This window comes from Haliotis cracherodii, unplaced genomic scaffold, assembly GCF_022045235.1.
Source record: "Haliotis cracherodii isolate W230 unplaced genomic scaffold, xgHalCrac1.p SCAF_5, whole genome shotgun sequence".
Lineage (NCBI taxonomy): Eukaryota > Metazoa > Mollusca > Gastropoda > Lepetellida > Haliotidae > Haliotis > Haliotis cracherodii.
In genome coordinates this window covers 68,665,294-68,683,971 of record NW_027266308.1, presented here as the reverse complement: position 1 = coordinate 68,683,971, position 18,678 = coordinate 68,665,294, and the positions used below count along the sequence as shown (strand labels likewise).

General features: G+C 40.4%; 2 protein-coding genes across 2 annotated transcripts; one reads left to right on the top strand and one right to left on the bottom strand.

The window, feature by feature from the left end:
* The first annotated feature begins 80 nt into the window (after positions 1-80).
* Positions 81-10,027, top strand: LOC139442293 (G patch domain-containing protein 2-like). The gene is made up of 7 exons (XM_071223085.1): positions 81-188; positions 1,554-2,310; positions 2,834-2,898; positions 3,236-3,444; positions 4,207-4,251; positions 5,047-5,206; positions 5,612-10,027. Exons 2-7 carry the CDS (start codon positions 1,577-1,579, stop codon positions 5,800-5,802), a joined length of 1,404 nt encoding a protein of 467 aa, XP_071079186.1. The 5' UTR covers positions 81-188; positions 1,554-1,576; the 3' UTR covers positions 5,803-10,027.
* Positions 9,944-18,316, bottom strand: LOC139442295 (uncharacterized). Its single transcript, XM_071223086.1, has 10 exons — positions 18,105-18,316; positions 17,278-17,361; positions 16,165-16,322; positions 15,670-15,718; positions 15,121-15,223; positions 13,987-14,101; positions 12,895-12,994; positions 12,465-12,577; positions 11,582-11,727; positions 9,944-11,374 (listed from the first exon to the last, which is right to left on the bottom strand). The coding sequence occupies exons 1-10, from the start codon at positions 18,274-18,276 to the stop codon at positions 11,269-11,271; spliced, it is 1,146 nt and encodes a 381-aa protein (XP_071079187.1). The 5' UTR covers positions 18,277-18,316; the 3' UTR covers positions 9,944-11,268.
* Between the last annotated feature and the right edge of the window lie 362 nt (positions 18,317-18,678).

Here is an 18,678-nt window from a genome sequence, read left to right as displayed (position 1 = left end):
ATACACAAACGAGGTCACGTGGTAATCTGTCGTCACATGTGAAAACGTGATCTCACGAGACTTTATACCAAAACAATCATGGCGTGCGTTTGTTGCCTGCGTTCATTGTCACTTTCTTTCGACAGTGATTGTTCACGCAAGTAATGCAATCGGACATCGAGATTCTGTTTTTCTTAATTATGCATACCGTAAGTACAAAGTTATGTCGTATTAACTGTGAAACAGAAGGTTTAAAGCTGTGAAAATCCCGTCAGTCTGCCACCAGTTGAAGATCTTGACCTGTCAGTCACTGTCAGATTATGAACAGGATAAACAGTGGCTAGTGATCTTGCTGACATCATCAGGTCATATCTTTGTGTCAGCTGAGGTAGATAAACACATTTAGAAAGCACCGTTTGGAATTAAAATGGGATTTCAGGCATAAGTTTCTTTCCCACTCACTGAACTATGATAGTGTAAGTGATTAGCCTAGTAATAGAAAAACAACACCACCACAGTGGCTGAACATGCTGAGTGTGGCCGTCACCATGTTCGCACTGGTAGGATGTACTTTGACAGTCCTTATCTTTATGTACCACAGCGAATTATACATTTTATATATTTACATTGTAATAGATCGATCTTATGTTTCTGAGTTGTGAAGGGGGCATGTTTCCCTCCTTTTTGTATTATGTTTGATGCAAAGGATACCAGAGACTGGCAAAGTACATGTCAGTTGCCAATCATATATTCTCTTCAGTCTTGTCATGTTCAGAAATTATCAGAACAGGTCATTCTAATAATCATGCTAAGTATGTATTGGATGTATTTTACTGGATATCTGTCAGCCATGTATTCATATTCTCACTTTGAAATATTTGAGCAAACAAAAATTTCGCGAAGACATTAACCTAAACACGAAATCTGCATGTGAGTGTAACACAAACAAGTATTATGGAGACAATTTCCACAACTCTGAAATGAGTACTATTGAAAGTACAATAATTGTCATTATTCACAATCATCATATGCCAATCTGTTATCAGCATTATCAGAGTACCAATGATACACTGTTTGAAGTACAATACTTTGATTGATATATATTTCTATTGATCTGCCATTATCCATAGTTATTTCTACTCACATGATACCTTTAACATATTTATTATTTAGCATGTTTTAATGTTGCCAATAACATTCCCAATAACAAAATTGTGCAGTGTAAACATCAAGAACAACTGTCACCATGGTGATAAACAATGAAACATTCCTTACCAACAAATGACCAAGGTGACCAATTTGTTGCAAATTAAACTGCAGTTAATAAGTCTATTCTTTAAACTAAACTAAACTAAACTTTTAAGCTTTAGCATGTTTAGCCAACACATTGTACAGATTTTGCAACATCAACATGGGGGAAGCTGTAAAAGTTTTGACAGATTTCATTCTTTTTAATGTCTAAACAGTGCTCAGAGTGACTTTATATATGATATCAGTACGTCAAGTTTCAAAGATATTTTCCATGTGATTTAGGTACTCACACTATCTTTGTATATTTTTGTAAAATATTTCAGGGTTTGACACAAAAGTTAATCAGATGGATCACAGCATAGTGAAAGATTTCCAGAACTTGCGTGTGTTTTCCAACCGTAATATCATCAGGATGGATGAGCTTGTTCAGGACCTTACCAATGCACTGGAGGAAAGTTCCAAAGGTCACAAGTCTCAAACGGAAAACCTCGCACCAGGAATATTTGCACGCAGAATGCACAAAAAAAGACGTGGAAAACGTCGCAGATCAGACCCAAGCCCACTGTGGAAATGTGGAACAATCAGTGAAGCCTCTGAAAGCAGTATTGATGAAGCGTTGAAAGATTACATAGACACAGTAGCTTTACTGAGTGACTCAGATGACATTTCTCCCAGAAGAATCCATCGACTCACAGTCCCACTAACAGATCCAACTCCACCTGTAGAATCGGATTCCGTCACTGAGAACGTCTCCCCCATTCGGCCTCAGAGAAGAAGAAGGAAGTTTAAGAGCATGGCCCTTGATTCTCCCAGTGCAGATGACTTAAATTTTGTGGAGCCCATTTTTGAACGTCATAAAACAATGAAACACAAAACACTTCAAGATACAAATACAAACATGTTCGTTCAGGATGATGCAGTGGGAGAAGTGCCCGAAGGAAGTAAGATTCCAGATGGAAGTGTTCCAGGGAAGAGGAAGAGGAGCACAAAGAGTCGGAGTGATTATGTCAAGTCACCAGGAGGAGGAGGAGCTAGTCAGGAGGGGGACACTGATGGCATGGACATCACTTCATACTCACAGTGAGTGGTCACCTACATCTGTAGACTAGAACTACTTCAGGATATATGTCCTCAATATCCTTATCATGTTATATTGTAAAGTACATGGATAAGAAGCCCATGCTGCAGCCTGCATGAACCTCTCTCTGTTGTTGAACATGTTCATGCCTCGAGTTGATCCGGGTTAGAATTTGTCTTCTGCAACCCATGATTGTCATAAGATGCTGCTAGCAGGATCGGATGGTAAGGCTTACTGAATTGGTTGATGCACATCATCATATCCCAGTTGCGTAGATCGATGCACATTATGCCAATCACTGGATTGTTTGTTCAAGACATCAGACCACCATCGTATTCCTGATTGCCGCATTAAACAACAAACAGCATGTTCATGGTCATGATTGTGCTCTCAAATAATATGTATGTCCTGATATTAGCCTTCACTGTATTGGCTATGGCTGTGTTCTTATCTACATGATGTAAGACACAACGTGACACATTTTGCAACATCATGAAACCATGTCTAAGTTTCTTTCTCTTGCAGAGAGAGCAGTTCTCTGAGTAGCAGTGAAAGTGAGGGACTGATTACCAATGATGAAGGGAGAGAAGGTGAGAGATCATTTGAGAAAATTAACATTGAACAACCAGTGATAACAGAATCAATAATTATGTTAAACATGAGAACTGTGTCGCCATGGTCACGATATAATATAGCCTCATAGTTAGGTTAATCTCACACAGCAGCATCTTAGAAAAAGAGTTTTGTATGATTGAAAACTGGAAAAATCCTGTGTGAGCAATTGTGCATAGGTATTTATCAAGTTGTTAAATTGGAATGTGTGAATGTAGGTTTACTGTTATTGCTTACCAGGAGATTAACAATTAAACTTTGCTTTATGCACTGTTTGCATCAAGACTAATGTTTCAAATACCTATAACTTTCAAGCTGACGATGAGCAGAGTGACTTTTTCCTGGAGCCTGGTCCATCATGTGGCATTGCAGGCATCATCCCCTGGTGGGAGAATGAGCGAGTCACGGACAGTGAGGTGCTCATGGACAAACAGTTGGGAAGCATCCTCACAGGATCCTTCGAACATATGCCAGAATCCTCCAGACAGAGTTTCAAGACCCGTGTCAGCAGGCTGATGGCATCGGTAAGTGTGTTATTTGTTTCAAGTTGCCTGTCAGTGGAGTGCATAGGTTAAACTGTACGAGAGTGAATCGTGTGCTAGCCTTTGATTTGATTAGTGGCTTCTGTAACCGTGGTAATATGACTGTGAAGATGGCAGGAGTGATGTCTTGTTGTTTGTGAGATTATCAGGATAGGCGTGTGAACTGTCTCTTTACCATTGCTTACAAGCCTGAGGACTTGTAGGCATTCAGCATCTTGTTCTTAACATTCTAAATGTTGTTTTTATTATAACAAGGATAACTAGCTGGATCCTGTTGCTCAACATGCTCAATGCAATCTTATTTGTCTAACATAACACATGTTAATGTTAACATGGTTAAACTACTGGACACTGGTCCATTTATAATGTGCCAGAATCATGGGGCTACATTATTCATATTACCTGACTTTTCGGTTCAGTGTGCACTCAGGGAGTGTACAAACCAAGTTACTGTGTGAGGCACTAGAAGGTTTACAAGCTATTCCCCATTGCATCACCGCTGGGTGAACATAGAGGCATATTTCAAACAAAGTCTCATGCCTAAGGAGACACCACATGTAACCTGGTTTTCAATCTGGGGCAGACCTCTCAGCAGTCGAGCTGCCGAATACCGCCATCCCTCCACCTACTCTCTACAAACATTGCTTAACTTTGCCTGATTTGTGACCTGTGTGTACAGTACACAAGCCCACATGCCACAGCCCCTGACATTAATACACACCTTGAATATATTTTGGTTTGCAGAGTGGGCGAGAAATACGTCTTGGAAGAAGAAAGCTGAAAGGGAAGGTAAAGATGTTATTTGTGCTCTTCTACTTCTTTATGGTATAATTTTACAAGGGCTTTGAAGATGTAGTCAAATTTGTCTCAACTATTGTCACAGATGATCATCTGGCTCTTATTTCTAAAAGGTATCAAGGATATCTGAAAACAGTGATTTAAAAGATAATGTTTGTATGTCCACTCATGTACAACTCTCTGCATCTTCCCGAGTCAAGGAAGTTAACTGACTTTAAAAGTCCAGTTTCCACCCTTGCCGAACAAGGTTGGAATTCCTGGGCTCAATCGTAGCGCCACCACTGGCTATTACAAGTTATGTCCCTTCTAAGCCTCTCCTATGATTCCACCTCTCGTATCACTTGCATTTGCAGGTCAAGACGATCTGATCAATAATCAAGATCTATATTGTGGTAAAACAGGTCTTACATCGCGAAATGCATCAAATCAAGTGAGCACCTTGATTAAAAACTTGAAAAGATTTGGAAAATATCTGTTGACAAGGAGTTGGCGGTGCACATGCTTTGCAAATCCTGCAATCGACTGAAATCTGCACAACAGTTTACAAACCTGATTTTTATTTCGTTGCACGATTTTGATTGGACTATGCATAGACTCGTTAGTCCAGCCAAAATGTAACTCCATAATACCAGCCTAGTTCGGCTAGGGTGGAAACTGGACTTTTATGGTCAGTTAACTCTCTTGCCTCGGGAAGATAAACTCTCTGTTGCAGATAACTGTAGTGTTTTGTCTACAGTATGTGGACTGTTTGATTGAATGCTTATTTTGTTGACACTCTTCTCGTAGATGCCAAGCTACACAATGACCAGATTCCTGCAAGATCGTCAAAAGTGGAACCAGATGCAGGGTCGTTATTTTCCACCCCGCCCGCCAGGGTCAGCCTCCACACACTCAGGAGACTTCAAGAGGCAGCGTAAAACACCCCCATCTAGCCCCCAGGATGAGGGTGAGTGCTGATATTGGCACAATCAGTTTGGAATGGCTTTCTTTAATGGCACTATAGATGTATTTACTCATTCTGTCATTGGTGAATTGACAATAAATCATTCATATACGTATTCTGATTTCCCACGTGGGGGATAAATTTGATTGGTTGTTTGGAGATGTGGTCGTATAAATAGGATGCAATTTGGGCTGGACAGGTCAAGTGGTTAAAGTTTTCTCTCATCATGCCAAGGGATTCCCCACATGGGTACAATGTGTGAAGCCCACATCTGCTGTCCTCCACCATGATATTGTTGAAATATTGCTAAAAGCGATTGTAAAACCACACTCACTCACTCATAGCTCTCAGGTCAGGAGAAATGGAGTAAGAGTGTCTCAAGTAACAAAGGTTGTTTGTTTTATTCAGGGTATGTTGGTGAGAACGCAGAGCCAATTCCTGACAACAACATTGGCAACTTGATGCTTCAGAGCATGGGTTGGAACCCTGGCTCGGGTCTTGGACCAAACAGTGATGGCATCCAAGATCCCATTCATGCCTACCTTCACCCGGGGCGGAAAGGACTTGGATATGAATCCAATGGGCTCTCGGATACGTGAAGTGGCAGCTCAATCTCATCTTCATTCATCCGATCATAGGTCTTATGTAGACTTACGAAGCATTATCACTTTAACTTCATTTAAAAAATTGTAGATTTAAGTTTTAAGATAATAACTCTTTGCTTATATTGTGGAGAACATATTTTTAGAATGTGAGTGAATCTTCACTTATATTCATAAATGGTATGTGGATTATATGGACATGATGATGTCACCAGGATCAGCCTTGGACGTCGCCACATAGAATTGGTGAGCTGCAGAACTGTAGGCTGTATTATCAACATCATTTGTTTGTTCGTTGTTTAACGCTGCACTCAGCAATATTGGCAGTCTCTAAATAATTAAGTCAGAACCAGACAATCCAGTGATTTACATCATGAGTGTTGATCTATGAAATTGAGATATGATGCAAGTCTGACCATCATGGTTTGCTGAAGACCAATTGTAACCTAGGTCTTCATCAACATCAATTGCAAGCATAATTTGCTCTGAAAACACTGATACTGGATGTCAATATTACATGTACCGGTACGTCAATTGCTTGGTGCAGCAATGTTTCAAATAAGCCATGAAAGTTAAGGCATCGTTGTCATGGTCCTTATGTTGAATATTAAAGACTTAAGGGGGGGGGGGGGGTCTACTTTCAGATGCTATTGCAGCAAATTTCAAAGACCCTAGGATTTCCAACATTGATAGCTGTTTATTTGATTATAATAATGTTCTTTACGCAAGTCTGAGTCATGATGAGATTAAGACTCTTTATGTGATATGGATCATCAGCATGATCAGTAGTGTCTGTAACCTGTGAAGGTCAGTGCTAGAATAGGTCTTTAGCAACCCATGCTTCATCATGTCATCATATCCCAATTGCGTGGATTGATGCTCATGCTATCGATCACTGGATTGTCCGGGCCAATCTTGATTATTTACAGACGGTCGTCATATAGCTTGAATATTCCTGAGTGCAGTGTTAAACAACAAACAAACAGTAGTGTCTGTTCTGCTATTGAGAAGTTAACCAGACAAGCAGTGTCAAGAGATACTGCATTGCTTGGGGCATTATAATGAGAGAAATGAATATACAAACTGTATTGTGCCCAGAATTACTATACATTTCACCACAACACATCATACACGCCTGATGTTACTTCACTGGGCACTCCTCCATCATGGTCATCCTATGTGTGGTGTATCATAAACCAGTAGTGATTGCTCCTGTCTCTACTGTAACCATTACAAGGAGTAGCATCATACCTCATATTTCACTGCAGACTCCCACCAGAAACTACATAATCATATACACTGTTACACACAAAATGAATGTGAATAAGATTGTAACTGTTTTAAGTATCCAAAACAGTGCAGGACATTCAGGAGATTATGATGATGTTTTAGCAATAAATGGGAACCAGATCCAATGATTTAAATGACTAAAATTAAGCAATACGTCCACATGCTTGTTGCAAAATTCAGAACCAGACAATCCAGTGATAGACATCATCTTCTGCGAAGATTGGTGTTATCCAATACTTTGTTCGGGCAATTTTGGGATCACTTTGTCTGCCATCTGTCATTCATCCATCCATTTGGATTGACCTATAACCTCTTCTCCACAACACCATTGAACAAATCAGTATTATTCTAGTTGGCTGAAAGGATGTTTGTAAGTTTTCATTCTTGAAATATCCCCAAAATATATTTTTGTGATCTACCTGGCATATGATGTGCCAGTCAATTCCCAAAATAATCATACAATTTGTTGCCCCAAAAACTTGAGCTTTTATGATAGGATTATCTCTTAACCAGACATAAACAAGCTCCTAGACAAGTCTATAGTACATAGGACAGACAGATTGTGAGTGAGTGTGTATGGTTTTACGTCGCTTTTAGCAATATCACGGCGGGGGACCCCAGAAATGGGCTTCACACATTGTACCCATGTCGGGAATCGAACCCGGGTCCTCGGCATGACGAGCGAACACTTTAACCACTAGGCTACCCGACCGCCCCCCAGACAAATTGACCTTCATGAAAGGGCAAGGTTGTCAGAAAAATGAATGGAAATAATCATGAATATTTGCAAAACTCTTTAGTGCTATAAACTATATGAGGACATCTCTGTGCATTGTGCTTTTGAATGATTGATGACTGCAATGTATTTTTTTTTCATCTCATTAAATAAGTGCTTTAAACTCTCTCCTTCCAAGAAATGCATTTAATAATTCCCTGTATATGATAAGGTTCATATGTAATGGTTAAGAGAGCATGGGTGCCCCGTCATCCAAGGCGCTACAATTTGCTGTGCAGAGTTGTATCCAATGATTGTGGGTTCGAATCCCAATTTGCACCATACCTGTGCTCGTAGACGTCCGAGACCTTCATCACTTCAGGCATTTCCCCCACATTAAGCCGACAAACAGTGAAATGACTGGAATACTGTATGCATAAAAGCATACTAACTCACATAATTGGTTAAATTACACAACCTTCACACCTCCCTAGTTCAATATTTGTTTCTTATTATTTTATGAGATATATGTATCTAGGCATTTTATTCTGTTATACGACACCAAATCTTGTTATCAGTCTTTACACATCATCACACACATTCAAGAGCTTCTGTTCCTATGCTACACCAGTTGAATAAAATGAAAATGTAAGTTGTAACATTGCTGTATTGACATCTCAATGAATGTGTACATGTATTAATAGAGAAGTACCCATGCTACCCTTCAAACATGTAGACATTTCATATTTTCTGTCAGTTTGCCCACAATTCTATGTTCTGTTTGGAATGACTAGTTATTCTTGTGTTAGGGAAGCGGATGAAGAAAACCATAGCTTCTCTCTGTCCATTGTCTGTAGATGCTGCTGTCATTAAATCTCGTTATGGAGCCTTTGCCAAGGCATTGTTAGAACACAGGCACCAGTTGCTGCACACTTCCATGTTCTTGTTGACAATCAGTTTATCTGCTTATTATACCTCCTGGTTAAAGGGTATCTGTTCATTTATCTTTAACAATATCGGACAGTACAAAATTGCTCTTTCCTCTGCCTTGTTTGACATCAACGTTGTATCATGCATATCAGTTACTGAACGCCATCAGTAGCGTTCATCTAGATATTGTGGGACCAGCACATTTCCTTGCTCCCCATCCTGTGTAGAAACCTTTATTCATGGACACTTGTCATCGGGTTTGACCCTACCATAAATATCAATGCTTGCTTCTGGTTTTGTCAGTTCTTTTTAGATGTCGTATGTGAGATGAGTTTTAAAAACATTATCATGATTATTGGACTGTGTGTGTTATATTGTATTATCATGTCTTTCGAGTCAAGGTAGTACTTAATATACTGTGTCTAGACCTATCATTCTTTGCGACCATTGTATTGTTATGTCCTGAGATGTCTTGTGATTATACTCCTGTTATTACTTACTTGTTTTACTCCCATGATTTTTAAGCATCTAAAGTCCCATACATGTCACTCTTGGTCATCATGCCAATTTCACAGAAGTTTCCCCACAAGGAAGGCAGCTATTTTATATACTGTTTAATCGGAAAATACAATTTTAACATATTTTTCTTCTTTGCATTAATACTCTCATTACTGTTGAATGAAAGTGCTCAACCTCTTCAGTAGGATCTGAGTATACATTGGCACAGGGAGTACCATATAATATCACAATGTAATTCACCAAAGAGACGTATGTGCTTTTCTGAAAGTGGAATTGAATATGTTGATCATTAGCAATGATCATATAAAATACAACTTGGATACATCAGATAACATCAGGAATTTCTCTCAGAACATTCATTTAAGTCAAAAATAGTTTTTAATTTGCACATTATCCAGTGGGATACTTTGTTTAAGTTACATAACTTAATTTGGATGTATTGTATTTGTTGTATGACAATGCTCCGCATGCAGCCTCCGTATCTTCTCATCCCTACAGGGACTATGCTTATTGGTGCTGAGAGTAACCAACAGTGTCGTAGAGTCCATTGTGCCGAAGGTGTTGGCCGGCCTTGGATAGGATAATGTGCTGACCTTGCAGAAATGATATTGCAATGAAACCTTAGATAGTTGTAGGATAGTGATTCCTTGATAATTAAAGATTGGTGCAATTTACCTGGTTTTATGATTTTATTAGTATCTTACTCAATTTCATGTGTTCAGTAGTGATCATGTCATACCCCTACATCAATAAAACAGCTTCTGCATCCTCACTGTTTTGTCTTTCCAGCAACGTCTTTATTTGTGTTTTATGTTGCTTATGATTGAAACGTGAAAGACACAAGGCTCACACGCTGTGTCTGCAGCCAAGTAACTGTCCACAACGTTGTTTGGATCTGGGTCTGCTTGGTGCCCAACCAACGAGTTGCAAGACAGCATGATGTACAATGTGGTCCCTGGGAAATGACTTCTTTGTAGTGCAGTCTTGGAGAAATTAACTGGTCATGGTGGATCAGTGACTACACTTGTCCTGGACAACAAGTAATAAGTAACACTGTGATTCTGAATTGTACACCATAGACTGTGATGTATGCACTGACAGTTTTGAACAAACATCATAAATCACATAGGTTATATTTAACATACGGTAACCACAAATACTGAAGTTCTAACAGCCAAGTTCAATATTGCCACTAAGGTTCTAACAGCCAAGTTAAATGTTGCCACTAAGGTTCTAACAGCCAAGTTCAATATTGCCACTAAGGTTCTAACAGCCGAGTTCAATGTTGCCACTGAGGTTCTAACAGCCAAGTTCAATGTTGCCACTAAGGTTCTGACAACTGCATTCAATTTTACTACTAAGGTTCTGACTGCCAACAGCAATGTTACCACTAAGGTTCTAACAACTGCATTCAATTTTACTACTAAGGTTCTGACAGCCAACAGCAATGTTACTAACTCTTATACCAGCATACACTTCCATTAATACACACATTTCTCAGGCATAGAAATAAGGTTCTCTATGTGGACATCTATCGACGTGATCATTTGGGGGCATGGTCTTTGATTCATTTCACCTCCCCTCCATGGACACACAATCCCTGAGCATTTATATCTTGTTCATCGCTGCTCATACACATCAATCGGCACACACAATCCTGGGTTATTTATCCCTTGGTACTTGTCCCACTTCCCCTGCCGTCCTTGCACAGCATCTGTGTGCAAACACAAGCACCATTACTTGCATATCTGTCTCAACGATCGTCAACATCCTTGAATTACCTGCACTGATGACCACAGCACCAGAACCTACAGGACTGTCATCCTTCACAGCATGTGTGTGCACACACGAGCACCATTACATGGATAGCAGTCTCAACATCATCGACCTAACACCAGCAGTTGCAGGACCACCAGCTCAGACAGATGTGTTCCGATATCGCCGTGACAACCAAGACCTTCGTCTGCACGATGCGCAGTTCTTCCCTTCATTCCCCTTGTTATCCTGTACTATGAGCGCACCAGCCTGGTGGCAGCAACACCTCCTACCACTACAGCCAGGACACATATGAGGGAGTGCAGAGATAAAAGTCCTATGCCAGAGATAACGTGATCACTAAAACAGAAATAATAATTCAATTAACAAACAGACTTCTAATTGGGACACTAACATATCGGGTAATGAATACTTTCTTCTTGTCATCAAGATAAATCCATTACTATGGAGTAATGACAGGTAGTCCAGTATGAAACAACCACTTTACACTCCTTATATTCACCAGTATTCACCTTTATATTCACAGATAGGTGAAGATGTGCTAACCTTGTACATCCAGAAGCAAGTCTTGCCCCAAATATGATTAGAATTCCTCCGATGAATCCAGTGATGTCACTGACACCTGTTGGCACATTCTGATTGGTTGATGATGAAATGTATGCTCCAATCACAGCAAACAGCATAAACAGGACCTGGATGGAGTACACATGACATTGAAAGGATTACAATGGGTATTTGTCCCCAAGTATCTTTTACAAGCCCAGCTTTCGACATGTGACTATTTCAAGACATGTTTGTGTAGCATCAGCTGGTTGCTGTCACATATGCTTATGATGTTCTGATGTCTAAAAGTAAGCAGCATCAGAACTATTTTTAACTTTCCAAATCAACCCATAATAGTTTAAACTGTATTGCAGAGAAATATTTGCTTGGTTGAAAAATAATAATAATCAGCATTTCAAGTGTTTCAATAAATATATACTGTGACCACATTTTCACCATTTTACGGCAAAAAATGAAAATGTCATCGACCTTAACATCCCATTTAGTGCCTTCTTCTACCAAAGTTATGGTATTTAGAACAAAAGTACTGGTAGCTGGTATGACAGGTATGATGACTGGAATGAAATTTGAGACCATATACCGGTATATGGTCCCTGGTATGACGATCTGTTTACCAGTGTGTGATCTATGGAGACTGGTAAAGTGTTTGAAGCATTCGATTCCAAAACCATTTTTGACAACAAGATTCCTACGTTTTTTTATGAATAAATGGCAAATTCCATGAAGCATGTGATTACTTTTGACACCTATTTGATCCTACTTCACAAGACAATAAACATGGGTGCTTAACTTTTCTCCATCTGTATATGTCAAATCAATTAGACAAATTCTACAGCTGCCACCAGCTGTTGACCGAGAAACTCACCTGCCACCAGTTTGATATTCCTGATCGGAACCTTGCAAGATATGGCATTTTCCTGCGCATTGACCTTGACATCAGCACCTGGGACATCACAGTGCAGAAGCTAGTGCTGCCCCCTGGGAGGGGAAATATATCCAATGAGCTGTTGAAAGTCTCAGCATTTCTGAGTAATGAATTCGATTATTTACAGACCGCCATCATATAGCTGGAATATTGCTGAGTGCAATCTTAAACAACAAACAAACAAACAAACATTTAATAATCATCAGGCAAAGAGACTCAAATTGACTGTTAAGAAATAAAATATCACTCTGAAATAATAATGTTAAATGTCTCAACACAAGAATATACATTCTGCTATATGAAGACAGAGTATCGCTTCTCTATGAAGCTCTGTAGCTCACTAAAACTTCGTAGACTCTGACACACCCACCTAGAGTATCCTGGAGCATGACCACGAGGGGCACCTGCAGCATCCCCATCACTATGCCACACAGGTGGGGCGACCACATCAACTCCACACTGCCCTGGGACTACAACATAGGATCAGCTTCACCGTCAGCCCGGGAGCCAGGTCAGTTTACATCTAGTTGTACTGATAAACCTTGTCTTTGTCTTGTAAAAGTCTTGTAAAACATGAGTAATTAAAATTGTGATAAAACATGTTGTTGAACATATCTCTTTCTTTGTATATTTGTATATAATTGAGATATCTTTTAAGATGTCATTTAGCAGATTTAGATTTAAAATCAATTCAATCTTGAAGTTTTGTAATATATCTTTGCAAATTAATCATTATAATAAAAAAACAAGAAACAGTTTGTACTTTATGTTGTGTTTCTCATGTAGGCTGCAATCAAGATTCCATGGCGACGAGTTAGGAAAAGTGGTTACATTTTGGTCAGCCGATCCCCATTTAGTCTCTAACAATAAGCACAGGATATTGGGGAACTATTCTGCCTCAGAATCGCCACAGACAACAACATGGTGTGAACGACAAAGCAGCAGTCAAATCCTCAACATAGGGCAGTTGGCCACAAAACAATATTATCATACCTCCATGCCAGAATGATGAGATCTGATTGGTCCATGTGATCTTGATAAAATACTGTGCAACTCGCTTTGGAGGGGAATATATTTCTCAGCAGGGTAATAAATTTCTTATACAACACCATGAGCAAATCAGGCTGCACATGGATTACTGAGAGACAGAATAAATCCCTTATACCCCGCTTCAAAATCTGCACCCTTCTTCCGAGTCAATGAAAGTCACGTGACATAGCGCAAACTAACCCCAGCTCAATCGAACAGCTGTTTTCTATCAATTTTGAATTTGTTTCAATTCTTTAACAGCGCCATATTAAAACATGTTGGTAAGATAAATTTGTTGCAGCAGGATCACTCAGATTACATGGGGTTTCGGCTTCGCTCTTGGCATAAAACCTAACGCAGGATGCATCCCATGTACCCCGAGTGATCCTGCAACAACTTATAGTGGTTTAATGTCCGCAGTCAGGCGACGCACATCGACTTCCGTGTCCCAGGGGTCCAGCAGCTCCAGGGCAAACACCATCATAGACACCATGGCTGCCAGGGGGAGTGACAGCGTGAAGTAGGGGGCGCCCTGGCTGTCCTGGAGACTGAAACAGTAGATGCTGGTCCAGAACTTCACACAGGCTTAGTGAGCCTACACAAACGTGATGTTACACAAACTGGCTCCACAATCAGTGGTGCTTGTCAGTGAGTGGGGGTGTCAGTGCAGCATGCAGTAACCTCACTGCTGTCTATATTGAAAGTACAGACCATGAAGGTGCAGTATGTCTTTATGGTATGTATTTAGTGATTAACATTTTGTTGGAAAGATAGACACAATTTTTATGGATAACAACTTCTTTAATACTGTGAAAAGCGACGTTTTGGTATAGATCCTTATACCCTTGTCAAGCAAGACTGTATGAGGGTCATAGTGCAGAATATATATAGTAGGTGGAGGATTTACAGTAGAGGATTAACAGTAACAACAATAGCAAACATGAGTGGGATAACATTGGTAGGTGTGACAACAAAGGGATGGTGCTGTCACAACACGATGGACAGAAAACACAAAGCTGGAAGCCACCTACTATATATATTCTGCACTATGACCCTCATTCAGTCTTGCTTGACAACGGTATAAGGATCTATACCGAAACGTCGCTTTTCACAGTATTAAAGAAGTTGTTATCCATAAAAATTGTGTCTATCTTGTCATCCGTCAACTTCTAAGTAATGTCTATCAAACAATTTTGTTGGAACCACTTCCAGCCTCAAAATCAATCTTTTCTTTTCAAACAGAACATGTTTATCTCATAGAATGATCTGACAATACTGACATTGTCCCCTTGTGGCCAAGACAAATACTGACCAATTTTTAGTTGTGATATTGTGCCTTAATCTGACCCCCTTGATACTGCTGCAATTTAACATGAATACCCCTCTCAGACAGTTTACTGACCCCAAGTTGACCAGTCCTTGTTTCAGCCCCTTAATGCCGAGTGCCAGGCAAGGTAACAACAAGTACCATCTGTACCATCTTAAATGTCTTTTAATCTCATTGAGCAAACATGAAAAGCCATATAAAAAATATACACGATGCCACACATATTCTTTAAATACTCACAAGTATTGCAGGTATGGTTGTCTTGGCTTCAAGATGTTTGTGAGAAATGGCTCCAGACAGCCGTACAGAACGACCCCCACCAGGCATCCTGCCAGTGTGAAGCCTGACGACAGAGTGGGCACAGTGGATAAAAACAAACCAGATATCTCACAAATGTATTAGAAGATGAGAACTTAATTAGGTTGACAGGTAATCCACTTTAGAGAGCTTGTAAATGAAGTCCAATGAACTATGTCGACCATCAGTGTAATGTTAAGTCCCTGAAACACTAAGACTGCTGCACCTACGAGTGAGTGAGTGAGTATGGTTTTACGCTGCTTTTAGCAATATTCCAGCAATATCACGGCAGGACTGCACCTAAGAACATTGTATTAATATATTACATCACTGATTACTGTAGATAATCCTATATATTCATGAAGCATGATTATCAACAGTTTCCTTCCTATCTCGGCCTCACACAGCTTGAGGGTCCTTCTGACCTATCCGTGTGTAGTCCATATCTCAGGGTACAATACACAGACCCCGCCACCCACCCCCATATCTCACCGGCTGACCTGATCCCTGCTCCCAGCTGCACCACCAGCATGGCAGGGCCCTACAACAGACAAGTATAGGCTCATAAATACTTCACAAAATAACAACAAGTTTTGTTGTTCATTGTCAATGAACTGACAACAGTCCTACAATTACAGCTTGAGAATCAATGTTATCAGAGGTACGGGTAACGAGACAATCCAGTGATTGACATCGTGATTATCAATCTACACAATTGTGATACGATGACCAGCATCAAGAAGGTCAGAGAGCTTGACCACCTGATTCCTTTATTCCTCTCTTACAACAAGCATAGTCGCTTCTTACGACAAGCATAGTCACTTCTTACGACAAGCATAGTCGCTTCTTACCACTAGCGTAGTCGCTTCTTACCACAAGCCTGGGGTGCTGAAGACCTATGTTAACCCGTGTCTCCATGGGTCCAGAGTACATTAAGACTTAGAAGAACAGAATATTAAAATAGTATCAATCCACAAAGAGGCTGACCGCTCCTGAGACCGCCATGCCTGCCCCGAGAATTCCTCCACCCACGATGCTTGTGACCACACCCTTGTCAAGGAAGCGCAGCTGGAAACGTTGCCTGGCTCGCTGGAAGTGTTGACTTGTTGCGGGGACCATCGCCAGCAGGGAGAGGCAGAACATACCTGGCACAGAGGGAAGGAAGGTGAGCTACAAGCTGCATCACGATCATGCAAGCCACGGCTCCGCAATTACTGACGACACCTGCTGAAGCAGCTGTCTACATGTTCAACTTCCATCAATGTTTTTTCTTTTTTTTATTGTTTACAGATTTTTGGGCTGAAAATTTTAGGCTGATAGGTGGAAAAAATAGAACAAAAATAAAAATAAAAACAATGCTTTTAATTTTACTTTACTTTTCTCTTTTCAGTTTTGGGGAATAGTAAACAATGTTTAATATAAAGTCTGGCCTTAATGCTACATATCACTATAATCTGCTACTCTACATTCTTTAGTCTACTGCTTTAGTATGAGGGGACACGTGGAGATGAGTCATCTACATATTCCTCTGACTGTCACATGTAGGTTGGATATTTTCAATATGGCTGCCATTGATGCCATGTTAAAAATATCATTGGAATAATCTGGGTACTTTTGAATACCACATGTGCCGTCATACGGTTATTGCATATACAACAGATTTACTGCAAATAAACACTTTTCATATAATACATTCCAAATACATCAATGAATGTCTTAAATATGGCCAAAACCACATGCTGAATTCAGATCAGAATTCTTTGAGTAATTTATTTTGAGATATGATTGCTGTGATTTTTTGTACAGATTAATATGAAAATGTCTCCACGTAGAGGAGTTATCCTGTTATAGATATAGATATAATAGCTGTTTATTAAAAGTTAATTAATAAGGAAAATATATGCCCTGAAAATAATCGAGTCTGGATCAGACAAAGCATGAGCCACCATCCATGCCATTAAAGTACGATGAAGCACAATCAGTCACCGAGTCTGACATCCTATCCTCTGAAGATGGGTCTTACGGCAAGCATGGGTACCGAGGGCCTACACTTCCCTAGAGTTCCCACTGAGTATATTACTGAGAGAGACGCGGACATACTTGTTGCGGTGGCGGCAAGCAACACCTTCAACAGCAGGAATCTCTCCAAGGTCAGCTGGGCCGTGATGACAGAAGGTTCGAACGCTACAACAAAATGTCATGCATGTACATCGTGATCATCATATTGATTCTGAAATTAATTTATAGTGACTGCAGTTAACAGTTTATTCTCAAAAAACATATGTAATATGCCTGTGTATGTTAGAGTACAACAATGGTAGTGGTGGTATTTAAGTGGTCGTCACCGTAGCAGCCGTCATTGTAGTTGTTGTGGCAGCAGAAGCAATATCAGCAGTTACATAATAAGAGGAATCGTAGCAGTAGTAGTAGCAGCAGTAGCAGCAGTAGCAGCTTATGAGTAAGAGAGTGAGCAGCGGTTAATGCTAGTTGCAGTGCAAGTAGTAGAGGTGGAGGTGATTGTAGTAGTTGTGGGAGTGATGGTGGTGATGGTGGTGGGTGTACTAGTAGAAGCAGTAGTGGGGTTGTTGGTGGTGGTGATGTAATTGTAGAAGTAGTAGTGGTGGTGGTGGTTGTAGTAGTGGTGGTGGAGGTGGTGGTAGTTGTAGCTGTGGTGGTAGCAGCAGCAGCAGGGGTTGTACTAGCCATAGTAAAGTAGTAGTAGTAGTAGTAGTAGTACCTGGCGTAGTAGTAGTAGTAATAGTAGCTGGGGTTGTAGTAGTAGTAGTTGTTGTGGTAGCAGAACCAATACCAGCAGTAACATAGGAGGAAACGTAGCAGTAGCAGCAGCAGTAGCAGCAGCAGCAGTACTAGTACAGGGTAGTTATAGTGGGTTGTGGATCTAAGTATGCGGGATACTATACACGTACCTTTACCCTTCTCTGCTGCATACCCAAAACAGCCGCCACAAACAGCCGCCATCGCGAGCTGTAACAGGACGCCGGTATAAGACGTGTCTCTTGGTTCATCTTCGTCCACATCTCGGGCCGAGTCCTCTGTTATGTTGAGACGTCCACCTCCGTGGAAGCGACTGGTGTCCATTGCCCAGGAACCAGCGTCACACACGTGTGTTTGTTGTTGCCGGAAGTCCGCGCTTTTGACAACTGGTGCGTTTAGGCAAAACCACCCTGGTTGTGAACATAGTTTCACTGTAGTAGTTTCTTCAAAAAACAAAATCAGAAACCTTTTCTTTTAGTTTCTGAAGCCTATCTTCTAGTAATTTTTAATTTTGTTTTCCATATTTTGTAAGAGGAACAGTCGTTTTAAGCAGTTGATATGAAGCCATGACGAATGCATATACCTTTCAGCGGCAGGTCTGTCGAGGAGTAATCTGTTTTATCTGATTATCGATGTTTATGGTAGTTTGAAGTTACTTGTTTGAACTTAGAATGTGTGTATGCGTAGCGCGTGTAGGAGTGATGTGTGTGCATGCATGCGCGTTTG